This window comes from Myiozetetes cayanensis, unplaced genomic scaffold, assembly GCF_022539395.1.
Source record: "Myiozetetes cayanensis isolate MyiCay16 unplaced genomic scaffold, myiCay2020 scf5-8, whole genome shotgun sequence".
Classification (NCBI taxonomy): Eukaryota; Metazoa; Chordata; class Aves; order Passeriformes; family Tyrannidae; genus Myiozetetes; species Myiozetetes cayanensis.
The window spans coordinates 24,713,919-24,741,258 of record NW_026087742.1 but is presented as its reverse complement, the minus strand read 5'-3'; the positions used below and the strand labels follow the sequence as shown (position 1 = coordinate 24,741,258).

General features: G+C 39.2%; 1 protein-coding gene across 2 annotated transcripts in view; it reads left to right on the top strand.

Moving 5' to 3' along the window:
• The window catches only part of GSK3B (glycogen synthase kinase 3 beta), a 151,293-nt gene that overhangs the window by 89,386 nt on the left and 34,567 nt on the right, over positions 1–27,340 (top strand). For both annotated transcript variants that reach the window (XM_050332951.1, XM_050332950.1), the window contains exons 4-7: positions 5,598–5,708; positions 8,605–8,735; positions 10,617–10,723; positions 20,134–20,231. In XM_050332951.1, the coding sequence (XP_050188908.1) occupies positions 5,598–5,708; positions 8,605–8,735; positions 10,617–10,723; positions 20,134–20,231 (447 nt within the window). The remainder of the gene's footprint in view (positions 1–5,597; positions 5,709–8,604; positions 8,736–10,616; positions 10,724–20,133; positions 20,232–27,340) is intronic.

Genomic DNA, 27,340 nt, shown 5'->3' with positions numbered 1-27,340 from the left:
TTTACTTCATGTAGCCCCGATACTGATGCCTGAGGACAGTTTTAATAATGAGAAGTGCATCTTTGAGGCATATTACTTAATTTTAGGCTAATCGCTTGTCTGTGTGCTTTTAGCTTGAATAGACAGGTAAAATGAGTTTTTTTCAGTGAGCAATTAATTCTACATTTATTTCTCCAAATGCAAAGTTAGTTAGGGAGTCTTTAATTGTTCATCTCCTCTCAGTTGCACTCATACAGCTGGTCACGTGGAGTCCATCTGAAAACTAGCAAAAACCTGCCCACAAACCACACCAGAATCACCACACTGTTACTGATCTGCCAGGAGGTGAAAACTGAAGTGAGCGCGTTCATCACTTTTTCCAAATGCTGACCAGTAAATTTAGTCACCCTAGAAGAAGGGGCACCCAGATTAGTTTTTTAATCTTTTTAGCCCATTACTTGATCCTCAGAGAAATTTTCCTTAGATTCCAGGTAGACCTTGACAGTTCAGGAGTACTTCTAACGTCTTACTAGCTGCTGACATATTCTTCAGAGTATGATTTTGCCTTTTGCTGTCAGGCTGGTGTTTGGCACATATGACCTCCCTGACCTCTCTGGTCACGTTGGTAGTTGGGCTGTGACTGACTAATGTTGACTGGGGCTCTATACACACACATTGTAAATTTAGTATGTGTCTGATACATTGAAAAAAGCTAACAAAAGCTCGTAGAAAGCACTCAGGATCAATGTGGGATTTGTTGAAGTAGGGGATGATCACAGAGAAGGAATATTTGAACTTTGCCTGCAAAGAACAATCTAGAAAGGTGAATCTTTTAATTCAATAGCTATTTATTTATTTTAATTCAGTAACTGTTTCTTTATATTGACCTTAATTAAGCACAGCTGGATGGTGCTTAGAACAGATTACTTGTGTGGAGATTTTTAAAGTGGGGTTTGAGACCTCCATGCATCCTTTCCTGTATCAGTAAGGCAATGTTTTCAACTTCACTCAGTCCTCAATCACATTGTGTGTAATGCTCATGTACTAGAATAGTTGTGCTTTCATTCTGTTTTGTCTCCAATTTCTGGCACAAGGAAAAAAAAATCAGATTGCTAGAATGTTTTGGTTCTTCTGTCCTAGTCTTTCTCATGCCTCTTACTATGACATGGGCTGTATTAGTGTTTTTTGGTATGAAATATTTCCCATCAAAGTGAAGCGATGCCTGAATTGTAGGTTCTTGAGAGGCACAGAGTGGTTTGCTGGCAAAGCAGTGGTTATTTTGCTGTGCTTCGCTTTGGAGCAGTGTTTGTCAACTGAGGATTTATCTGCCAAGTGACAAAAAGCAGCTGCTAACATTTGGTGCAATTGCTGGTACATGAGCTGATTTGCTGAAGTCAAAATCCTGATGAAGTACATTGATTCTGTATTTCAGGATCTGGCTTTCTGTCCCCCCCCTTTTTTATTTTTAAGAGTACATGGTCATAATCTTAGCAGCAAGCACAGGAGAACACGGATGCACATAAACATTTGACCTGCTGAGGAAAGCTAATAAGCTATTCAATCCCAAGGTCTGTAAGGAGAAGTGAGTTATTTAATGACATCTTGTGTTTGCTTTCTGTAACTTATATGCTGCAGTCTCCTCCGGACTTTTCTATTCTCTTTAAGTTGTTTCAGAGATGCTTGTGACAGTCAGGTTACCTTGGGTTGTTCCCAGACCAGCGGTTTTGAAACAGCAGTATGGAAACAAGTCACTTGTGGAATGTGTGGTAAAGTTTCCTGTAATAGGAAGATAAGCACTGATCTCCCAGTTGATCCTTGAGCAGTTGCCCTCATTTGGCAAGCTCTTTCAGCTAACCCTGTTTCCTACTGCAATACATCTGGGTCACTGGAAAAATATGTGTTTAGGAGGAATGCATGAGGTAGGCAAACTAGGTTACATCACCCTCAGAGCTTGTCAGGCCATGACTGCTTCTTAGCTTGTCCTGAATCTTGTTCAGGGGAATCCAGGTAACTTGGATGTTATTTTCATCCAATTCATGTTCAAAAAGAAGGATGAGAGGTCATGAAAACTCTTTTCTATGTGTTTATGAGCCCAGTGCTTGGTAACACCAGGACAATGTTGGTCAAAGCATTTGCATCCTTTTTTATTTGTTTAATTCATAAAGAGAACTTCTGAAGTCAGTTGTGTATGGTAGGAGTGGAATATGCAGTTACTTACATAGCCAACAGCATAAACCTTACCTTTATAGAATCATAGAATAGAATTATAGAATCAACTGGTTTGGAAAAGACCTCTGAGATCATCAAGTCCAGCCCTTGATCCAACACCGCCATGGTTACTAGACCGTGGCACTGAGTGCCACATCCAACCTCATCTTAAATACCACCAGGGATGGAGAATCCACCACCTCCCTGGGCAGCCCATTCCAATGTCTGATTACTCCCTCTGTACAAAATTTCTTCCTAATATCCAACCTAAACTTCTCCTGGCACACCTTAACACCATGCCCTTTTGTCCTACTGCTGATTGCCTGGGAGAAGAGACCAACCCCCACTTGGCTACAACCTCCTCTCAGGTAATTGTAGAGAGTGATGAGGTCACCCCTGGGCCTCCTCTTCTCCAGACTAAACAACCTCAGCTCCCTCAGCCTCTCCTCACAGGACTTGTGCTCAAGTCCCTTCACCAGACTCGTTGCTCTTCTCTGGACCCACTCCAGCACCTCAATAGTCCTGAACTGGACACAGCACTCCAGGGGTGGCCTCACCAGCGCTGAGTACAGGGGAAGAATCACTTCTCTGGTCCTGCTGCTACACTGTTCTTGATACAGGAACATGAGTTCTTGTTAGTTGGTGAGAGAAAGGTGTTCATGTGCCTTTGTGTTCCAAGGGATAATGTGGGATACACATTTACTCAGGAGCACTACCATGCAAAACCCATGTTGATTGTTCAAGTACTATGGGTAGCATCAAAACTTGTAAGAAAAGCCTCATCTCTAAGATTCAGGTGCTCAAGGGCTTTTTGTCCTTCTGTTGTATCATGCCATTGAATTTGTACCATTTCCAACAGAACATAAAATAAAAATGGAGGCACAAAAATAAAGCAAAGTTGGTATGAACTAAACAGAGTTCTGTAATTGTCAAAATTCACTGTTGTAAAGTAGCATAGACAGGGTTTACTGATCATATGTTTTATTGTTTTACATGTCTCCCTTTGCTTGTACTACAAGAGGATAATCAAACCACTATAATTTCATTTCTACTCTTTTTTTTTTCCTCTCTAATCTCTCATGTAAATCTTTTTGGTACATGAAACATGAATCCTTGGATAAAAGTAATCAACTTCAGTAGCAGAGTACTCGGTGCAGTGACTTGTCACCAGTATGATTTTCCCACCTTCTAAGAGGCAAACATTCAGCATATTCACCAGGCTTGTATCTACACTGAGTCAATCAGAATCAATCCATATTCATAAAACTGTTTTCTCTCATGGGTTGCAGGTTGCCTTACCAGGCATAAGTTAACTTTGATTTTTTTAGGACATCTATTTTCTATATTTTGTACTTAAACATTGAAAACTCTGACCTAAGAAGAGATGGTGGTGGATTTTTATTGGCTTTAAGTGAGAGTCATGGAAAGAAGAACTTTTCTTGTTGTAGAAAGGAAGGTGCTGAAATACAAGTATGTTTTTTCTTGCATACATTTGCACCTGTGGAGTTCCAGAGCCATCTGGTATTCCCTCTGCACTGCTGCTAGTTGTCCCTCCTCATCCATTTCAGAAAGTTTATTCTCCAGCCTGGTATCCAGATGCCTTCACATTGTTACTCAGTTCCTGGGGTGGCACTGGGAGAAGCACCAGCATAGGCAGGGTTTCTCAGAGGCTGCTACTCCTTCTCAACGTTACAGAAGTATCGTAAGACCAGATACAAGTTAGGGGGCCGTTGACATTTTCTTAGTGCTGGTGCTATTAGTACTGTCATTTAAGCAATGGTATTTAAAAAGAGCAATTTTTGTAGCGAGGAGTGATGGAGGCAGGGCCTTGCAACGTGACTTGGTCTATTAGGATGTACTGGTAAGAGCTATTAAAATGTCCTGAAAATAGAAGCTTTTATTGTCAAATAATGGTGAAAACAGATCTTGAATTCTGAGTATTTAACAACACACAAAACCAGCAGTGCTCTGTATATTGTGTATTCAAAATGAGTGTTTTTCTTTGTTACCATGTGCCATTCCTTTACTCCCTGGAGACTGCTGTTCTTTCCTGTGGCAGGACAGCAGAGCACTGTGAGAGTAACATGCCTCACTCGGTGCTCAAGGTGACGTGTTAAATCGTAGTATTGAATCGCTATAGATAAATGAGTTTTGGTTTTGGATGTTAAGATACATAGCCAGTGGATCTGCTGACAAGGGACTCCAGTTGAAGAACTGGAAGTTCCATGCTGTTTCCACCTATGTAAAGTCTCTACGTATTGTCTTTCACTGTAGAAAGTTCTAACTGATAATACAGTGAGTGCAGGAGAGGTTACATCTAGTTAATTCACCTAGCTTTCAAAAATAATTTTTCAGGTTGATACAGTTAATTATACCCGTTCCCCAACATTAAATGTATTCACAGTCCTGATAGGATTTGCACAGAAGATTGCATTAAAATATCAGAAGTCTCTTTAAGACCTGTTTTACGACTGAAAATTCTCAGTTCTGCAGTGAGGCACTATATGATTATAGTACTTTGTCATTTAAGTTCTCTTTGTTCCTTCTTTCCTTTGCTAATGTATAATAAGGTACTTCATAATGTAGCAAAGTACATTATTATAAATCTGCTTTTGTTGTTTCTCTGTGTTATGTTCACATGAACCTCTAACCTGATCCTAGATATTAAAAATTATACTCGAGACTTTGTTTTTGTCTTGCTCTGTTTTGCCATGAATAAGTTCATATGCTTAAGCTGGAGATAACTGGGACATCAAAATACACATAAACAGAATGGTTGCAGATCTTAACACTAGCTTACTGTCTACAAATGGCTAAATTGTATTGTTAATCTCTTAATAGTTGGGAATTCAGTAAGATCAAAGTAACATTTCTAAAAGATGCAGGTTGTTTGAACTATTTTTGATGTGTTGTTGTCAGAGGCTGAATTTGGGACTTCTCAATTTGCACTTCTTGGGTTTTGGCAGGTAAGGGACTAATGAGTTAATAGGCTACTTTAAATAATGATGCACATGTTACCTTGAAATAGCCTCCTAATGAAAATATTGACTGGGCAGAACAATTATATCCTTGTCCCATTTATAGCAGAGTATGCCTTATGTTGGAAGTCATATTATATCATTGAATATCATAGTATTGCTCTCTCTGTCTTTACATATATATATATGTATGTGTGTGTGTGTGTAGCTATAGATATATATCATTAACGTGACCTTAATTTAAGTTTGACAAAAGTATTAATGCAGGAGTGCAAAGCATAAATAGTTTGTCAGCAGTTCACATTCTCCCACTAAAGATGGGACTTAAAGTTCCACAGCTTTCTCATGCTTTTGGTTTCACTGAAGGCTTTAATTGTGTTTCATGCTTCAAATCTATTGCTAATCTTGTTTTTCTTCTCTGTTCTCTTTCAGAAAGATGAGGTGTATCTCAACTTGGTGCTGGACTATGTTCCTGAAACAGTATACAGAGTTGCCAGACATTATAGTCGGGCCAAACAGACACTCCCTATGATTTATGTCAAGGTAGGTAACTGATAGATGTGGTTAGGTTAAGCAGGATTTAATAGAAACAGACTCTGGGGATACTCTTTTCTGGCATAATAAGTTTTCTGAAATTTTTAAAAGCACATAAATCTTGAGGGAAGGAAAATCAGAATCATTAGTTTTTATGGTGAAGGAAGAATAGAGGATTGAGGTTTAAACAAGCACTCCCAATTTCCGACTTTACATAAATCTTGGAGTTGGGTGAGGGAGACTGGTGGGGGAGGAGTGTTTTGTTTTTGAAGCAGCTTAGAGACAGACACCAGCTAGATTAGCAGCTTTCAGTTTCCTGAGATGATGAAGTTATAATAGAACAAAGGTCAGGAAGTGAAAGAGGATGTCAGGAAGATGTTCTCTTATCTCTCATTTTCCCCTTTTCCTGGCACGTGAGTAATAGTTCATGTGCTTCTGTTGTGGGCATGAAAGGCGTATTTCTGTCCCCACTTGGAGCTTATTGACTCTTGCCTTCAAGGGCTACATGGGCAAGATGCTTTTATGCACATTCTAGCTTTAAAACCTTACTCAAGTTGTCTATATCTTTTACCCAGTGTTTAAAATAAAATTTATTTTACTGTCAAACATGGTACCCATCTGGGTCTCACAGTTCCTTTTTGTATATTGTGGTGACCACAATCCACACACAAGTGAGTGATGGTGTTTTCACCTGGCATTAACTTGTTAACATGACATCCAGGTAATATTAAATGGAAATTAGTGATAAATTTACCTGATTCATATTGATTCTCCAGACTCCTCTTTAAAAGTGTAATTCTTAATGTGAAGGTTGGCTGAAGAAAAAAACTTGAATTAGGTTGAAAGAAGATGAAAGTTAAAAAGTTGAAAGCTACAAATAGTAATTATATCAGTAATAACATTTTGTGCCATAACTATATGCATAAATTGCAAACAGCATGTCTCCACAATAGCCAGCACTGGTGCCTGTTTTATAAGAAAGGACAGAATTTTATCATCCAGCAGTAACAATTTCTATTGCAAGGTCGCTCTATTTGCTCTGTTGGTGGAACAGCATGTCTTCAGGTTATATGCTACCCAAAAATCTTTTAACTTAGGTTTTGATAAAATTTTTATATATGTTTTGTCAGTATTCTTGCCCTTATTGTTCTCCACTGTGGGAACTTGAGAAAATTGTCCTTACTTACACTTGCAGAATAAAATCTGCTTCAACTCTTCCATCTTGCAGAATGCTTGGGACTTCCCGTTTCAGGTAACCTGGAAGGTTATTCTTACTTTTCTGTCAAGGCAAGCCTTGCACATAATCCTGTATTTAAAAAGATCATGTTACCTCAGTGTCATTAAGGGTTTTGCAATTTTCCATACATCTTGGCTACGCAAAGGTCAGATCATACCTATTTGTCCACTTCTGATTGTTACCAGGCAGATAGAGAGCTGAGTAGCAAACTGTTAAAAAGAAACTGCAGGGAAGCTGTTCTAGTAATCTTCTGGTTAATTTTTATTTGTAATTTCTTACATGCTCTAAGGAATTCTTGGAAATTTTGGGTTTGCTGCATGGAGATGAAAGGCATACTTTCTAAATCCCACATGTGTTGACTTGACTCCTCAAGTTAGAGCAGTCTTTTGCGTTATTTTGCAATACACTTGCACAATACATACTTAACGTGTCTAGAACAGGCAATTTGGAAAACATGTTTGTTTGCTTTTCTTTGTGCAGAGTCGTGGTTTTCAGAAACAAGTATGAAAACCAGAGACCTAGAGCCAAAAGTCAAGTGATTCCCTTCCTGTTCCTATGTTTCCCCCCAAACCAACAACAAAAAACAAGGGGGAGAAAAAAAGTGACGACAAAGATAGCGGTGAAAGTGAGGCAAACATGACCTGATACCAATATCTAGTAATTGCACCCAGTTTTATAGACAGTTAAAGGTGATTTGTAGAGAATGTGCTTAGAAAAGGAAAGCATGGAGGTGCATCTCTGGTGCAGTGTCTTGCCTATGGCTTGGTTTTAATTGGAACCTTGTGGGGACACAACAAAAATAACAAATAACTTGGCAAGTAAACCTTCTGTCAGCCTTAAAACAGGGTTTTTGTGACTTTAGGACTAGATATGCTGTACAGCCCTAATTGTATTCATCACTTCTTTGTTATCCATAACCACAAGTGTGTAGCTCCAGCAGCTGGACATCCTCCCCTTGCCCCGTCATCTTATCCTGTGAAGTTTTTGGCTTTGTAACATCTCTTCTTTCTGTATTCTTCCTTGCTAAGGGGTTAGCCAGCCTTGGAAAGGGGGCAGAAGAACCTCTCCCTCAGAATTCGTTTTTGTTGTGCCTTGCATAAAATTATTTTGAGCATTTGGTTTTCTTTGCCTTCTCTTTTTGTCTGGAGATCTGACTGTGTCCCCTCAGCACCAGGACATTCACTTCAGTGACAGGCTGAGATACTATTCTTGTCTCTGGACAACATTTAATGTAATTTCATCTACTAAAGGGTTTTCTTTTGGCTTTTGAGGGGCAATTTTTTCTGTTGTTTGGTTTGGTTTTGTGGGTTTTTTTCATAACCTAGAATACTTCATGTCTGTGAAGAGGCTGATTTATAAAGCAAATTGAAACACCTTTATTTTTTGTATGTTTTTTATGACTGCTGCTATTCATAAATGTTGGAAGACTAGCACAATTACTTTTTTGGCATCATGCTGATTTTTGTAAGGAGAGATGAACAAATTTGAACCACGAGTGTGGGTATGTGGCAAAGGGTGGGTGGGAAAAGTATGCAAATACCTTGTCCATCTTCGTAGCACTAATACACTTTCAGTACGGTCTTTTTTGAGAGCTTTTGTTTTTCTTCTAATAAGAGTTTGTGCTGAACTAATTGTTTACCCTGTTTGACTCGTGTTTCTGTGTTCCAGTTGTACATGTATCAGCTGTTCCGGAGTTTAGCCTATATCCATTCCTTTGGGATCTGCCACCGGGATATAAAACCACAGAACCTCTTGCTGGACCCTGATACAGCTGTTCTAAAACTCTGCGACTTTGGAAGGTAAGCACATCTGTGACCTGAAACCTGGTGAAGAGATCTTCCTTCAAAGTGAACCTGGGTGCAACTTTGCCAAGAAATCCTTTGTGTCCCTCAGAATATTTTTCTTTATTTGCAGCTTTTAAAGACAATTATTGATATTCTGTTTTTCCCTCTTCAAAATGAGTTTGGGGTGGGAAAAAGCTGGAAAAGGATATCAGGAGGGAGGGAATTAAAATTCAAGCCTGTTACTTTTGCAGATATTAGAAAAACAAAATAAATATGCAGTCATATAGGGAAAATACTACACCATGGAAAAATACAAACAAATATTGCAGCAAACTATGTTTGGGGAAGAAAGGACAGGTGTAGTGGCACCGTATATTAAAAAGGCTAATGTTACTCTTTTATTAGTCTATTTGTATGTACACCAATTCACTTCATGTTGCCAGTACCACAGAGGCTCAAGATCAGAAGCAGCACTTCCGGTTGAAGCTCTTGGATAGTGGACATGTATATTCTATTTTCTGATGGCACATTTATTTCCGATGTCCATTCAAGTGAATCGCATGTAGAGTCCAACCCCCACCTTAAAACTGATACAGAAATTCTGGGAACCCACACTGAGAGAGGAGACAGATTTCTGTCCTGGAAAGTTCAGTCTTTAGATTGTACTATAGCTTTGCAGACTAAAATGGGTAGGGTGTATGTGCAAGAAGTCATGGAAGCTGCTGTTGCTAAATTCACTTGTCCGTAGTAAATGTCAGATGGTGGTTATTCAAGCAGCGTGTCATCCTGCCTGGTGGTTTAGGAATCTCCTCCTCAACTCTACCTCACCAGTGCTGGAGCAAATTAGAAATCACACTGAAACTCAAAAATAATAATGCATAAAAAAGGTAGTATTTACTATCTGTTATCAGTGGGAATTTGTTAACTATAGTTTCTGTATAGAAAAGAGGAAACAGACTTTTTAAAATGGGTGGTAGGAGTCCTTCTTCCATGAAGGCTGAAAGGAGCATTTGGAAAGCTGAACACTAGATGTGCCTGGCTTGCCCCTCTGGTGCTACTTAGTTAAATGTCATATTTCTGAAAGGGTGGTTTTGTTTTCCATCTCCTTTTTGTCTAATTTAATTGCTTGTTAATTAAGAAGGAAGTGTAATATGTCCATACTCATGTTCCAAAAGTAATGTGCTGTCATGGTCCATTCTTTTCTTGGATTCTTTCAACAGTAGTTGTTGAAGCGATACTGTAGGTTATATCCTTTGTGGCTGATCTCTTGCAGTATAAATGAAGCCTTCATGTTAATTGTGGACCATTAACATGTGAATACAATGGCAAAGTTTATTTTCCTTGTCTCCTCATATCCCTTTTACTTCATGCCACACTCCCTTAAATAGCAAAGAGAACATTAATTACCAAAGAGAATTAATTAATAATTCTATTAGTAATAAATAAATAATTGACACAAAAAATGAAAACCCAAGCAAACAACAACAACAAAACTCAAACAAACGTAAGCCCTCCACTTGTTTCCTGTGAGTATCCAGAGATTTTGAACCTTAAAAGTTAACTACATTTGACTGAACTGTTTTCTGTCCTCTTTTCCTTTGTAAACACACCTTTGTATCTGAAAAAAAACAACTACCAGCCAAAAATCTGACCCTGTTTATCATCTAGATTGTAGTCGGAATTTCCTTTGCTATGTTCAGTATAAGGAAGATGCTTGAGGGATTGGACTGATTTCACAGTGAATCATTGAGTCAGTGGTTTGCATCAGCTTAGAAGAACAGGGTACTTCAGCATTTAGGAACTGGGAGTGGGTGAAGAGTGCCAAAGCTTGATGTTGGTCTGCACAGCAATATTGTATAAATATTGATTACTGAAATATTACTGTTTCCTTTTCAGTGCAAAGCAGCTGGTTCGTGGAGAACCAAATGTCTCGTACATCTGCTCTCGGTACTACAGGGCACCAGAGTTGATCTTTGGAGCCACCGATTATACCTCCAGTATAGGTATGTGCCTGTATTTGTTGAAATCTGTCCCAACTGCACGAGTTCTTATTCTGTAGTTAAGTGTCAAGGTTTACAGACATCTCAGATACAATCCCCAGGGACCGAATTTTGTTGTAAATGGTTAAAGACCACTTCTTAAAGAAATACAAATGTTTTGTAGATGGCTGCTGTAATTTCTACACCTTTCAGGATTTCAGTGTCAATTACACTAGGAAGGGGACTTTTCCAATGTACAGGTGAAAACCTGATTACAAAATAGAAAAAAAAAAGAAAAATCAGTGTAATTTTGCCATTTAGTTTAAAAGTAGGTGTGAAATCTCAAGCCAGAAAAGTATTTTGATGACTTTAAGTGTAAAGAATGACTGTAGAAAATCAGTTACTGCTTCTGATATGCTGTGATTTAGATACAAATAACTCTGTAATTTATTTACTTGGCTTTTAGGAAACAGTTTATAGGGGGAAGGAAAATGTGGCCTAATGATTGACTTTGAACTCTCCTACAGTTTTAATATATTGTGTACAGCAGTCCTTCTAATTCAACTTGTTCTGCTAACTTTTGGGGTCTTTTAGTCATTAATTTGGAACACTAAGAAGACTTCTTTCTAATACCTGACATATAGCTGTGTCATGGAAACATTAGGCTGGAAATTTTGCTAGAGGACAGGTTTTCCTAGAGTAGAGTCCTAAAATAAATAGGATAATGAAAAATCATAAAATAAACAGCAGTGTGTTGGCTGGTTGTAAGTAACCACTTCTGGTTTTTAGTCAAAATACTCCCTGAGCTCCTTCTGAGTTCTAGTGCTAGATTTGGCTCTCAGCACAATATTGAGGAACTTTTTACCTTGCTTATGGACTTGATTCACTTAGACAAGGTTTAATGTTTTCGAAAGGATTTGGAGGTCATGCTCAAGTCTTGGCAGAATGTGTTTGTAACCACTTCAAGTATATTTAAAGTTGTTAACGTTCTAACTAGTGTGAAAATGACTGGCTGACTGTCTTGTTTCAACTCTGCAGTTCTTTGAGTGGGGAAAAAAACCCCACCAAAACATGTTCCTGAAGGCTTACCTGCTCTCACTAATTTGTTTTCCCATCAGTTATCATTTAGTGTATGTCTTAGCAACACTTGCTTGTCTCCCCGGTAGAAAAAAGAGGCAGAACCAAGAGAAGTCCCAAGAAGGGGAGAGTAATGACACAATAAAGATAAAAGGGCAGAATGTATGGTAGGCTGCTGCCAAAAGTGGCAGCCCCAGCCATGCTCTTGCCCCTGGATACCCTGGATCTCACAGTTTGCTGTTTAATACACCGATTCAGCTTCAACTGACAAGAGACTTTTGGCAGGTTAACTTTCTGCTACCTGAGTGCAATCAGCATTACTGTGTAGTCAAATAAGCAGCAGGGCCCAGGTAAAAGCAAAGTGTTGGGAGCTCGTGAGTGAGAGGAACGTGTCTGATCCCTTTTGACATCTTATTGCCAGCTGAGAGCTAATAGATTGTCTCAGCTGCATTATCAGAGTGCACTGAGGCAACTTGTTTCAGAGGATAACTACATAAAACGAGTATTTTATGTGTCACCAGAAGAGACTGTTCTATAGATAAACCTGTTAGGTGTCTCTTGTTCCAACTGTGTAATGACTTTAAGCTTGCACTGTTTTTCAGACCCTTTTTCAAGGTGCTGTTCCCATTTTTGTTGTCTTACCTACTGGTCTCTAAAATAGTTGTAATAAAAATTACTTGCTGAAGTGAGGAGTCCATTTTTCACTTGCCAGAAAAAAAACCAAACCAAAACCCAAAACCAAATCATGGATTTCAGGTTTTGTCCAGTCTTTCTTGTGCCAATCCCCCACCCCATGTCCCTCAAGGTCCTTTTTCTGAAATTTGCACACAATGTCATAAAAAATAAGTTCCGCTAATATTCCTTCCATTCTGTCCTTTCCACCTTCCACTTTTTTCTCAGCAGAATCTTTGCATTTGGGAGCTGAGAAGGAATAAAATGCTTTTACAAACAGGTTTAGTTGTTTCATGCTGCTGTTTCCAGTGGTGGTAAACATTCCTTAGTTCTTGCTGGATAGGCAGCAATAGTGCTTAGTGAGAACCCTACCTTATTTCACTTAGGATTGTTCATCCAAACTCAACCAGCTTGTGGGAAAACCAATCAATAAGCGCAGAGAGGTTTATTTAAAGAGAGGAAGAAGCACTTAATTATTACTGCTTTATCCATTGTTCAAAGTGTAGGGAACTGTGAAATGCTTCAGTGTGATAATACTGCATTTTCAACTTTTTTTTTTTAATGTTGATGTGCTGATGTGCTTGGTTTTCTAGTTCTTGTTTTCCTGTGAATTGTTAGCATAACAAGCTTTTCCTGCTGTAACCTTTATCACTCTGTAAGAATCCACTTGTGCGTGTGCGATAACAAAAAGTCAACTTAGAATTAAGGTGGGGATCTTCACTATTCTGTTTAAATATCCTCTCTTAAAACTACATTAAAAGTAAAATTGGTGAAGAATATGAAGCCAAAATGTGTTCTAAGTAGAAAGTTTTTGTTTATGATCTGCAAGGCTTCCAGGTTTTTTGGAGGTTTTTGTTGTTTGCTAACGTTACTGCAGGGCTTATGTTTATAATGTGCTGTAATATGGTAATTTTTGGAAGTATTTCTGAGCAAGAAGTGCCTTTTAAGACTAGGCAGTGACACTGATGGCCCAAGAGTGTCAGCACAGCCAGCTGCATCATGACCATTTCCATAGTTAGTCATCTTGTAAGGCGTTACATCACTGTTTCAGTCATCACTGTAACCAGGAGTGGCACTGCACTGTCTGGCTTCACATAGGTTATCTCTAAACACCTGAATTTGGCCTTGCAACATTACTTGCTCTTCAGTGTGGCAGAAACTAAAGTTTGTTCCAGGATGTGTCTTTTTGTCGTGGGTGTCACAAGAAAACTATAAAGTGGCTTTTAAATTGTAGGATCTTGATTATTTCCTCAAAACGCATGACTTAAATTCTAACCCAAAAGGTCCCTTCAAAAAATAATTCACACCCAGGAGTTTTTTTAACTTTTGTGAAGTACTGCATTAGTGCTGTATTTAAATGTACACCATAGTAAGAGTAACATCAAATCACATTTACTGCAGTTAATGTCTCTTTGTCTGCCTCCAGCAGACTTGGGACTCTATTTTTAAAATGATGACCCAGGAAATGACCTATTCAAGTTTTTTAAATAGCCACTATTGCCAAATAGCTACAAATCCAGGCCCATAATAGCTCTGTCATCTGCCTGTGTTACAATTTTATGGGGTTTTTTCAGTAGTCAGGCACAAGTATCCATGTCACCTGGGTGCCTTCATAGCTTGTACAGTTTGGGCCTTTGTGCAGCTATGACTAGGAGTTCTGCAAATGCGTGCACGTCCCTAAAGCTTGTTGGGGATGGTACATTGTTTATTTCCTGCAGCTGATATGCAGGAGGGGTGTTTTTTTGTTGTTTGTCTTTGGTTTGTTGGGGTTTTTTGTGGTTTGGCTTTGGGGTTTTTTTTCCAACCAAGCTCTTTCAGTCTGTCCTTTGACAGTTTTTTGGCTGAAGCTTCTCCTTTGCCAGTCTGTGTATGTTACAGCATCTCAGAGTATGTTGATGGCACACTGCTGGCAGTTCTGGTCATAAGGGACATGGTACCTGCTGAAAAACCATGGGATGGCCACCCACATTCCCCTACATTGTCCTGGGACAAATGTAGGCGCTGGAGCAGGAGTGGGTGCAGATGTTTGTGTTGCCATGTGATCCTTTTGTGTAAAAAGAAGAGTGCAGCTGAGCTTTGCCCCCACGACATGTGTTTTTTCAGTAGGTTGGGTGGTGGGGCAGTGGAGGGCTCACCAAAATGTGGTGGTGCTTCAGCATAGCAAGGGTCTGCTGGGCTGAGTGTGTTTTCTCCATCACTGCGCTGGCAGGGATTGGGAGCATTCCAGAGAGAACGTTTATAGCCACTGGCAGGGAAGGATTGATCTGCGTGGCTCTATTGCTGGCTTCTCTTGGGGTGTCCGAAAATAAGTATCATGAAGTGGTTCATTCACTTTCCTAGTGAGTGCTAAGACAGAGGGAGAGAGTGTTTCACCTCAGCAGTCCGGAGTAGAAGCTCCTCTGCAGGCATCTGTACTTGGCCTAACTCAGAGTTACTTGGGGAAGAACCATCACAAGCTGTGTCCCAAAACTGTTGCCAAACAATGAAAAGTCTTTGCCTCTGTCTCAGATGGCAATTTCCAGTGCTGAAAATAAACGCATGTTAATTCACAGAACGGGTCTATCACCTGTCATTGTAGTTTCATTTCTTCATTGCAAAAGAACAGAGATACCTGTGTTTAGCTTTTGTTCCAAATATTGGAACAAACAGGTCTTTTCAAGCATTTTCCTGTTTCAGCCTTATTCGATCTCCTCAATCCGTGGATCTGTGGCTTGATGTGCAAAATTTGCACCAACATAGCATGAGTACATGTAATCCTGAATTTTGCTCTTGCTCTGACATCCCAAAATTTGTTTCAAACAAGCAGCAGTGAAAAGCACTTTGGGGTCTGGTATTTGGCAGCTAGAAGCTGCTGATTTTATGACTTCCCAGAGTTGCTTTTCTGACTCTTGGTTTCTTTCCTGCTAGTTTGTTTCCACAGTTTCCAGAGTAGCAACTTGGAGTCACCTCCAAAACAGAGGAAGTCCATCAAGATCAAGGGATAGTGAGGCAAAGAGGAATAGATGAGGGTAATAAAAAAAGTAGAAAGGTAAATATACCCCATAAAGCATCAGATAAATGAAAGTTCTTAATTTGTACGAAATGGGTGAGATAAACACCTTTTTTTTTTCCCCTTTCCTCCTTCATTTCCTTCATATAACAAGTTTGAGGAGCTAGAGTGTAATACAATGAAAGGTGCTCATTCTGGAAAGAAGAGGACCACCTTTTCAGCTTGGATAGGCAGAGTTTGAGATTACAAAAAGTGCAATTAATGGACATATTCTGTCACAGGCAACCTAAAATGGCCATTGCACAGGGGTGGAATTAAAGCCAAGAGTGTATTTTGCAGGTGGTCCTCCCAGATGCCTCTTCCTTAAATGAAAGAGAAGTATTCCTGTATTCCTTTTCTTACCTTCTCTACTGTTAGAGTGCATTCAAAAGCAAGGGTATCATACAGATTATATTATTAGACAATGTCCATCTAGCAGCTGTGAGCATCAATAAAGTACTAGAAATTTAATTTAATGAAAGTTTTGTAGTATAAGAGGCTGTATGAATGTACTTGAATTAATGGAGGTAGGTCAGGTGATAATGGTATTTGTCTTAAGTGTTCTCCAGTCTAGGAAAGATGTGGCATTAGCTACCATTATAATGTGTGAAAGCTATCTGAAATAAGCTTATTTGAAGGTTGCTTTTGGCTGGCAGTTGTATTTATTGTCTGTATTGTTTGGACTACATTTCACTGAAGGTGTGAATAAAGTACCCTTGCCTGCTTTCTTAAAATGAATAGCTTTCAGTATTTTCTCTTAAAATTTCATGTTGTCCCAGCTAGTTTGACGTAAGAATTTTTGACTTGTTTTCTGTTAAGATTCTCTCTTACCTTGTTTATTAGCTAGTTTAAAGCATGCGAATGACAGTCCTAGTTTGCTTTAATTAAATTGCACATACTAGAAAGAAACAGTTCAGAAAATGCATCTCCTCCCTTGGGAGCAGGTATTTACACCACAAACTTCCTCCAAAATATTATTAACCTATAACAGTTAGCTCTGACTGTGCTATGACAGAAAAGTGTCTGTGAAGGAGCTATAAAAAACCTGATATGTTATCACTTCCCTTAAGTAATACATCTTTAAATACAGAATTTAGTACTTTGTTTACTTCAGGCTTGAGGAAAATGGTATATCCTGATTTGGTACATAAATTTTAAAATGCCAGATTTAAAGGGTGGGGATAAAAAAAAAAAAAAGGGCAAACTGGAGCCAAATTTTGGTCCTGTTAAAGTCAATGACATAAATTCCATCAAGTTTCATCAGAGATGAAATTTCTTATTTTGTTCCTTATCGCACATTGCTCACCAGAGTTGTATAAACATCTGTGTAAATTGTGTTTTGTTTCTGTTCCTGCTTGGAGCTGCTCAAGTCAGCCTCCACTCTCTGGCTTTTGCTGAGGATGCTTCAAGGATTTGTTCACTTCCTTGCCCAGGGAACATTGCCCAAGTCCTAATTTGGAAGTTGGTGAAATTACACGCCTGAAAAAAAGCTGGGGATTTTGGAATGCCTGTGTTTTACTTCAATGTGTGTTTAAAGTGTTAGCAAGGAAAATCAAGGAAAAGTAAATAGACTTTTAACAAGACATTCAATTACCTGATTTAGAAGATTTCAGTGCAGAAGGAACTACTACATAGGTTTCTGATGGATATGTATATTTGATGGATTAAACCTACTATGAATGTAGCAAGTATTCTTCAGACATTACCAACTGTTTCTCATGACCTACATCCTTTCTTTTTTATCTCTTTTCCCATATGATGCCCTCAGCTTTCTCAGGTACCCTCTGCTGTTTGTGCCTGACCTTCTTGCTTGAGCAAGGACCTGCACATTCTTTGAGTTGTTTGGAGTTACAGTTTGGCAGGGCCAGGGCAACCACAGTGCTTCCCCCAGGAACTGAGCCCTCCTCTCCTCAGCAGTAATGATGGTGCATGCTCTCCCTACTACTTTTACAAAATTTCTGTAATGGATTTCAAGACTTCTGCCCATCAAACTTGTCTGAAATTGCCTGGTGGAGTGCAAAGGCATTTGGGGAAACTGGGAAAGGATAAAACAGCACAAAACCAGCTTCTGGAGCAGCCAACCCAAAAGGTTATTTTAAACAGTTTAAAAAAGCCACAGGCTAATTTGAAAAAAGTCATGTTTAGAGTAGTTTCAGAATTTTAAAAGGAAGTGAGTTGTGAATGATGACTTACTCTCGTGTCAGCATTGGGTTTGTGTATATTCTGTCAAATGTTTTTCCTTCCCATGTATGTTATTTCTTTTTCAGTGCAAAATAAGGATTGAAGTTGTAAGTAATGATTATAGATTTGAGGTAACCACTTGTTTTGCAAAAGGACAGTGTAAAGGACTCGGCTTTTTTCAAACCCTTTAAGGTGCCTTTAAATAGATTTTTAAGTTACAGTCCTCTGACTGCTTAGTGCATTTAATCTGTTTCTTCAGTACTTCTGAAGAACTCCGTGCTATCTGTTGAACTGCTGTGTAATTTCCCCAACCCGTTATGCATGGGTTGACACAAAAAGTGTTGTACGTATTGGTCCAACAGCAGGAGCTATCAGAGAGAGACGTTGTTTAGCATTTGGGTGCAATTAAATGTTCTTTACATGATTCCTCCTTCATTTGTTGTCCAAAAAAGATCTTAGCACCTTGGTGGCTATATCAGCTTTTATTAAATGAGACTAAAAGAGGACAGAGCATCATCTGATATGTTGACTTGTTGAAATTCAAGAGTCAGCTTTCAAATTATTTCTGGTTGCTGTTTGCATTGTAAGTAGTTACCTTTTAGGGTAAACCCTGATGTGGTGTTTGTACTAAGACATGAGGTAAAAGTGCATCCATCTGACTCGGAGACGAATGATTTCGAAAGCTGCAGTAATGAGCAGTGCTGTTTCTCCCCTGTATGTTCCAATTCAATCAAATCTTTCTTGTGAGGAGGGGAAGTATTTTTGCGTAACCCCTCTCTCTTTCCTTTGGAAATCGGGGAAGGGAAACTCTGTTCTAACTTGTAGATTATTTTGTTATAAATTTGGAATTCCTGAAAGCTTTTTAAAATTATTTTTTACATCAATCTGTAGTGACTGTGACAAAGTGATAATAGACTTTAGGGAACTGACAGAGATGTTTTCTTAGCTCAGAGCTTTTAGCCATTAACTGACAGTGTGGTGGGTATCCTGCTTCATAGAACCAGAGTCATAGAATGGCTTGGGTTGGAAGGGACCTTAAAGATCACTGAGCTCCAACCCCCTGTCATGGGTAGGGACATCTCCCGCTAGATCAGGTTACTCAAAGCACCATCCAGCCCAGCTTTGAACACTTCCAAGGATGGGACATAGTTTAAATACATTAGGGAATAAAGATTTCTGGTTTAGCATGGATTATCTCAGGTGGAACAGACCTCAGGAGGTAAATTCTCTGGGATTTGGCTTGTGGTGACACTGCTGTTATCTCATGGGTGAAGGTTAGCTCACAGCAGTAGGCAGGAGTTCAAAGAAATATGGGTGAAATGGGACTGGTTTTCCCTTTTGGGGAGTTACAGTATTATAGGCCTTACAAATCTTCCATTGCTGATTGGTTGTTTGAGAGATGATTTTATCATAAGGTTTCAGATTTGTTGATGACTTTCTAGAAAAGTTGATCTGGTTTTCTAGAGGGACAGTTATCTCTGCATCAAAGTGCAATACTTCTACTGTGTTGAGCAGCATAAAATTCCATTTATTTGGTGTGCGGTTACATCACATTCTCACAAACTTCTGCTAAACAGTGTTTACTGCATTTGCTTTGTTAGATTTTTCATTTTAGGTGATTATGTTCCAAAAATAATATGCTATATTCCATAGTACACTTAGATACATTCTTAAATTATTGCTGTAGTATTCAATTGCCATTATTTAAGGAGATATACCTCTAACAGAGTATGAAAAATTCCATCATGTAGGAGGAAGAGCTGCTAGGGACTACTCATGGCTTTTGTTGTATGTACAAAACTTAGTTGATGGCTCTCCTTCTCTGGATGCTGTTGATGTGATCTATGACTTGCAGTTCTGTTGTCTGTCCAAGTTTGCAAATGGGATAAAGATTGGATCTTGAGGTGACAGAGTTATAGGTGCTGTCTCACAGATCCCTTAGTCATCATGTTGTGCAGGATACCAGTAGTACTTGCAGTACTGGTTCATCTGCTTGTGTATATACACTTTCAATGTATGTGTGAAAAACTGAGCCTATTCAATACTTGGAAACTGTAAAAACATCAGCCGTTGTGGCAGGTGATACCTATGCATAGTTCATGATCAGTGTGATTTAAAAACAACATAGAGTTTGGGGAAATTCTAAATTTACAGCTGGGAAGCATTCTCTGGTCTTTTCCCTACATGTGTAAGTTTTAATGTCAATATATTATGGCATTTACCATTGTTTTCCAGTTCTCACTGTCTCACAGTTTGACTCCTAAGACTGTTTGCCCACTGTTGCTTTATGCCAGGTATGTCTTTTCTAGACTAACAGTTTGTATAGGAATGTTTTTTATTTTTAACTCTGATATATGCACTATGAAACATGGCAAAGAATAAAGTAAGTAGCTTAAAATTACTGGGGTTTATATAAATGACCTCATATGTATCTTTTACTGATACCTTTCCCTGTGTTCCACTTTTCCCTTTTTAGATGTGTGGTCAGCAGGCTGTGTATTGGCTGAACTGTTACTAGGACAACCGATCTTTCCAGGTGACAGTGGTGTGGATCAGTTGGTGGAAATAATCAAGGTATGGAATTTTAAGAGTTGTTTTGACTGCATTATTCCTTGGGGGTCAGCATGTGAAAACATGCACTGTTATAAACTTGTGAACATACATATATTCTGTCACCCTTGTACAGGGTTTTGCATATAAATGGTGTTTGAAAACACTTCTTATGCTTCTTTGAGAACCTGATGATTTTTATTTGTTCTTCTTGCAGTCATGCATAGCAATATATTGTCTTTTAATTGTATAGGGGTTTTTTTCCTCGTAAAGGCTTGCACTTCCAGTGTGCTTGGAAAAAGTGCTTACATACTGAGCCAATATTTATTAACGTATGATTTTCGTTCTTTAAGAATCTGGCTCTTTTTCCTTTGTTTGCATGCGATTAATACTTGGCTTTGAAAATAGTGTCGTTAAATTCCTTCTGTCAGATTCTTCTGTGTAGTTGCCTTCTCTTCTTCCTTCTAACTCTTTGAGATGAAAGGTGAGAAAGGGCACTTGTTTTCGCAGATAGAGAATTCAGGACATGTAGGACCAAAGTACCTTCCACCCAAAGAGTCTTGTCCTTGAAATTAAAAGACCTAATGTTTCAGAGCACATAACATTTATATATCACTTATTTATGTCCAAGCACATCTTGATTTATTTCATTTGGAAAACTGTGAATATTCTGTTGTTCTCAAATTGGAGGCATGTAAGAATAGCTCATGCACTAAAGGAAGCATGTGGAAGTAAAATAATCAGGAGAAAGATGCTCTCTTATTACTGACATGCTTGTCAAGCAGAGATTTGTGGTTCGGTTGAAAGTTTGCTAGAAACTGTTAACATCAGCTGGACATTTTCAGTTCTGCAGTATTGAAGAAAACATCTGTGAATTAGTAATTTCATAGTACGTATGTGTTCCGATTGTGGTGATTCTTTGTTTACACCAGTTCTATTGAAGCAGAGGAGTACTTTAATAAAATTACTGGTAGCCTGGGTACCATCTGTGGTGGTAACTTTTCTTGACTAATTCACAGTAGTGACAATACTGGCAAAGTAATGTTATTTCTCAGGACAGCTGAAGGAGTATCCACTGTAAAGGATACTTCAGTAAGTTATAGGCTGAGATTATGATTTTCACCCCTGCAGAAATAAAATTCTGCATCATTTCCTTAAATGTGTAAAGGGGGATACTTAATGATCATTCACGTCCGTCTCGTGGTGGGGTTTTCTCATTCTCTGGTACCTGTGTAGCCCACTACATGTAGGAGTTAAGTGAAACAAATGCAGGGATAACTCCATTTTACAGGAAGGCTGGTCTCTTCAATAAAAGAGTTCCTGTATTGAGACAGTATGTTTTAGAAAAGTCTGAGAGAACGAATGCTGTAGATCTTACAGCAGTAATCACAAAAAAGGATGTTTACTGAATTTTTAAAGAAATATCTTGTAAACTGTGAGCCTGAATGGATGGATGCCATGAATGTTTTTCTGCCAGTCTAATTGTTGCTGAAGCAGCATATATTCTGAAGGCAACACTGCAAGAGAAGCTGAGTGCAACCTACAGAAGTGGGCTGTTTTTTTCAAGGCCCTTGTCTACCAAATCTTCTGTATGAAGCTTTTATGAGCTATTCAGAAAAGCCCTAGCAGAAGGTGAAGGTGAGAATACAGAGAGAGTTATAGTTGGGAATATTACATTTGAAATCAGCAGCTGTGAGAAATTGTCTTGGAAAGTGCATGTTGGGTAACAAGAGGCTTCCCTTGTAATGCTGTACTCACTGACAAGTATTTCTCATAGTGGGAGTAGAGAGAGAGAGCACATTTACATCAAATTCCAAGTAATTTTTCCTCACCGTTTGAAAATTAGGAAAAAGTAGAAAGTGAGATCCTCAATTTTCCATTTTACCAGCTCTTGGCAGGGATCCATCCCATCTACTGTGTTTCCCTTAAAAATGACCAGTAACCAAATTGAGCAGATTTGTTTTCGAAATCTGCAAAGAAGTCATGAAACATTCTGCTCTTCTGCACTTCCAGAATGATGTTTAAATTTGACTTAGATTTGAAAGGCTGGCATAAAAGAAGCAACCAGTGTGAGTTTTGGGTTTCACAGCCTCAATACAGCTGAAGACATGTGCAATCCTGCAGCATAAAAATTTCCAGAAATGTTAAATCTTGGGTGCAGCATGTCAAATGTTACGTTGTATAAGATTTCCTTTAGACTAGGATTAATTAAAAAAAAATGACAGGTGGTGTCCACCTCTTCCCTTTGCTGCCACAGAATACTAGTATTGAAAGCTTTCATTGTAACAGACTTGTTTTAGTGCAAGCTGGCTGTAGGAGAAGCAGAGCCGTGGGATCTGCCACTTGTAGAACAGCAGTGAACTTTGTAGAAGGTTGCAGGCTGGGACCTGTGAGCTGCTGTTTGTCTTGGAGTCATGCTTTTCAAGCACCTTTGTTGGAACTGTGTGTCTGAAACTTAGGGACCAGGAAAATGGAGTATTTTGAACTCCTGAAAAAGGCTATAGGAAGAAAATATTTATCCACACATTTGAAAATGCATCTGACTTTTCATCCCTTAGATTCATTCAATTCCACTGCAAGAGAGGTCAGCTTAGAAACTTTACTGCTGGTTTTTATCAATTCCAGATAACTGAGTCACAGTCACACTTGTGCATTTTTTGAGCCAAGATAAATTTTTCAGTTGTCTCTTCAGTTTGCTTACTCAGCTTTGATTATTCAGAGTTCATTTTGCAACACAGCAAGTGGATGCTACACCTGGCTGTGAAGTTTTTTGCGTTAGACTGGATAATGATGACTTCAAAATGCCATCACATTAAACTAATCTTCCTTTCTTATGCTGTTCTTGATGACATCCCCTTGGTAGCTGTGCTCATGAAAATAGAATTTCTGTGATACATCAGTTGGCACAGATTGTCCTTCCTGCAGCCATGTGCCCAACATCCTCAGTCCCTTGCTGCATCACAAGCAGTTTTGGCTCCTGACAGATTTTGATTGACTTTCAGCAGCCTTCATGTAGTTTTATTTCAAGCAGTCTTGCAAGAACTTCTCTATCCAGTTGCACCTGGAGTTTCTCCAGACTTATTGCATATTTGCAAACTGCTCTGAAAAACCGTGCCCCTCTAGAAACACATCTGTGTGGATCACATCTGCGTGAATCAAAAGTCCCCTTCTTTTAAACTTCTTTGTCTTGTTCCTATTTCTTTAAATATGGTGTTTCCAGATGTTCTTAATCTGGCTGAGAAAGAGAGATCTATAACCACTTAGCCTGACAAAATGATATTTGATACAGGGAAATACTATCTTGGAGCTTCATCTGAAGAAATAATTTAACCAGAGTACATTCTTGTTGAATACTTATGCTATTACAGGAGAGAGATCATGTGCTGTGCTTTTACCAAATTCTCATCTTGAATGGTGACTCTTCCTCCCTATTTTTAGCTCTTGCTAGCTATTCCGAATGTTAGGTTTCCCATCACTGGGAGATATCTCAAGTGGGTAACCCAATATACTCATTAAAATGTATGCCCCTACTGGCTTTCAAGTGACAACTCCTTCAGAAATGTGCTTGTTTTCTGCAGCAGGCACAGTGGCAGTGTGGATTTCATCAGCAGCCACAAAAGGAAATTATGTACAAGTAAACACTATGCTTCAGAACAGTCATCCAGTCCTGTACGTGATAGATTCTTCCAGCAGCCTGGAAGGGTTGCATTTGCCACTTCCTTATTTAAAATCCACTGTGCAAGTGAGATCCTGCTGAATGCAACTTTAAAGAAGGAGCTCTTAGACCTCAGGAGTGAGTTTGGGTTTGGGGTTGTTCTTTTTTCTTTTGAGTTGCAGTCGGGACAGACTCCTTCATAAATCTCCAATCTTATGCACACAGCCTGCAGTGAAGCAGTGGTATCTGCATGACTGCTGTGCTCCCTGTGAAAGATTGGCAGTCTGGGGGTGTTCTTGGCCCCCTGAGCTCTAGCACCTTTCCAGAACCATCAAGGTAAAACTGACTGGGATATGCCCCTGGACTAAAACATCTTCAAACACAGTTCCCACAGACAGTGGTTGCTCTTTATTCCCCCTGCAAAAAGTAAATCTCAGAAGTATAATTGTTCTGTTTCTAAGATAATTATCTCCTGAAGGTTTCTGTTTAGTACCTTCCCCCTACTCCTCAAAAAAACATATTTTCAGAAGAATGAAGCAGCAGTAATTGTCTGAGTAGCCCTGGACATGGGGAGGGCAGCATCTACCAATCTGCCTTGCGTTTTCTTTACCAGAAATACTGCTATTTAGAGTATATGAGATGAATCAACTAACTTGTGAAAACTGCAGGAAAGGAATGGGGGATGGGGGTTGGGGGTGGTGTTCAGTTTGAGTTTTTTGGTTCCTACTGCACTATGTGATTATTACTTGCACCAGAACTGACATTTCATGGTAATTTAGGAGGAATAATAAAATCTTCTTCCCATAGTTCTCTGGGTAAGGGGGAACAAGGGGAAAAAAATGTATGAAAAAACAAGCCCAGTAGTATCAGGAATCCTATTCATGTGTAACTTTTTGGGCTCTTGACAGTTTTACTGAGCCTAATGCTAAGTATAGACTGCAATTATAATATATGGCTCATGCTCAAATGTCAAGGTACTATTTTGGGCTCAGTTTCTGAAATAAAATAAATCCAGTCGCAGTAGTTAATGGGGAGAGAGGAGCCATCCCTTCCGGGAGAATAAGCTGTAGGAGAGTGTGTTTCATTTTATTGGATGTGGTCCTGTGCTGACGACCTACCTGCATCTGACACGGGCTTTCACATGGGTGTTCTGTCCTCAGGCCTAAGGGAAGTCTCCTGGCATTTTTTTATCCCTGATGTCCCCCCACATCACAACTTGGCTGTTTCTGTGCCTCATGTAATTCATCACTTCCACTGCTTGCAGGCAGGCAGTGTAAAAAAAAAGTTGATGAGCAATTATATTGATGTCAGCGGTGACAATGGGTTTCCTCCTGTTCCTGATGTATAGCTCCTCTCGTGCTTGTGAATAGAAGAAATCTCTATATTTAGTTGTCTTTCATTGTTTGACAAGGGAGTGTTTTTGAAAGGAAGTGTAGATAAAGTGGATAAGTTTATTTTGCTTTCTACCCCAAACCTCTTGAAGTATTATTTCAAGCTGCCCCATGTTTACTGCTTGAGATGTCTACACCATAAGTTTTTTAAGTAACTTTGGCACACCTCTCACAACTTTCTGAAGAGGTGCAGTCATGCTTGCAGAAGTATTAATTATGCCATCTGGTAAACCCTAAACATCAGACTTTTAGGAACATGTTTCCTCATAAACTTGCACAGTTTTCCCAGGGAAGATCACTACATCACTGCAGCCCTGGGTTTGTAGAGCTTTCTGATTTAAATATAACCAATTTCTCCCCTCTCTACTACAGTCATTACCAGCAGGAGCTTTTGAACCCTTGGTGTCCTTACGCTTCTAACTGATTTCTACATTTTGGCAAAGGTTCAGCAGTAATAATGGTTGTCATAAAGGGCTTTTATTCCGCTGGGATTTGTTGAAACCCTTGGCAGTTTCCTTTTCCTCTGCTGTTGCAACAGTGTGGGTTTGGTCATAAATGACTCAGCGCAGTTTTGCATAGTGAAGCCAGGCGTGGACAGCAGCTGTCCTGGTATTGGGGCGTAACTAAGGTGTCTTTTGGAGCTGAATATCATCCATCTTTTTCTCCTATGGAAATTTGATTGCAAGAACATAAAATTAGTATCTTTATGCTATTTGTAATGGAGCACAGGGCCTATTCCAGGTTCATAAATCTCCCCTTCTCGTTTGGTAAGCAAGAAGTTATTGTGAGCTGTAGCTTGTCTTTAATTGCAGGAGGATACATACCATTACCCTTCTTTCACAAACCCTGTTCTTGGAATAAAAATTCTTTGGGGAGCTTCATCTATTACAGATTAATGTCAAGGAAAAAACTTGACAGAAAATACTGTGAAACCTGTCGTGTTCTATTTTTGTCCCAGGAGAATGGGAGCAGTGTCTACCTTCTCAGGATGTGTATTCTTTAGTTAATCTTAGTAGATAATGTTTCTTAATTTTTATTTTTAGAGATGATGATGATAACGATCGCAAATGAAGAGCAAGTCTAGTTGACCTGTTACTGTCACTTGCAGGAAGATGCCTTGTAGTCTCATGTAGACCCCACTTCATTCATTTGAAAGTTTAGTCTTCATTCCAGTTACATTCCATCAGACATCTTTATTATTACAGTACTTACTTCGGGTTTCCTTTTTTTGTTTTTAAGTGCCAAATAAAAAAAAAAGATCCACTTTTTCCTTGACAATACCACTTTTCTTAAGACTCTCCAAGAAGTAGAATAGTGTATGCTAATCTGCAATGACCTGAATAATTCAGTATTGGACCCTGTGTTTCTTAAGAGCTCACTGACTTTGGCAGGATCAGTGGGGATCTTACCAGTGTACAAAATCCGTGAAGGGAAGGTGCAAAGAAGAGGGAGCCAGCCTCTTTTCTTTGGCATCCCATGACAGGACAAGAAGGATGGGCACAAATTAAAACACATGAAATTCAATCTGAACAAAACCAGTTTCTGCTGTCAGGGTGGTAAACACTGGAACAGGTTGCCCAGAGAGACTGTCGAGTCTCCATCCCTGGAGATACTGAGAGCCCATCTGGAAATGGTCTTGGGCAGTTGACTCTTGACAATGCTGCTTGTGCAGGGGGTTTGGACTGGGTGACCTCCTGAGGTCCCTTCCAACCTCAACCATTCTGTGATTCTGTGAAAACTCTCTCCAAGGAACATCTGCTCCATAGTATTTTCAGAGTTGGTATAGCAAGAGCAGCTGTTTCATGGAGTAATTCTGCCAAAAATGTGTGAAGTAATTTATGCTTCTCCTTTCCATTTCAAACAGAAAGAGCAGTCATATATATGACTTTTTTAAAAGAAGAGATTTGACCAATTTTTGCAACAGATTAAATGATTGCTGTTACCAAGGTTACTTTAAGGTATTCCTAATATACTGAAAACTGTGTGAATCAAGGAGGTACAATTTCAAAATAATGTAGGCAAACAGTGTTGAGGGGTGAGGAGAGATCCACTACAGGATGTCTTCAAGATATGTCAACTACTGGTAC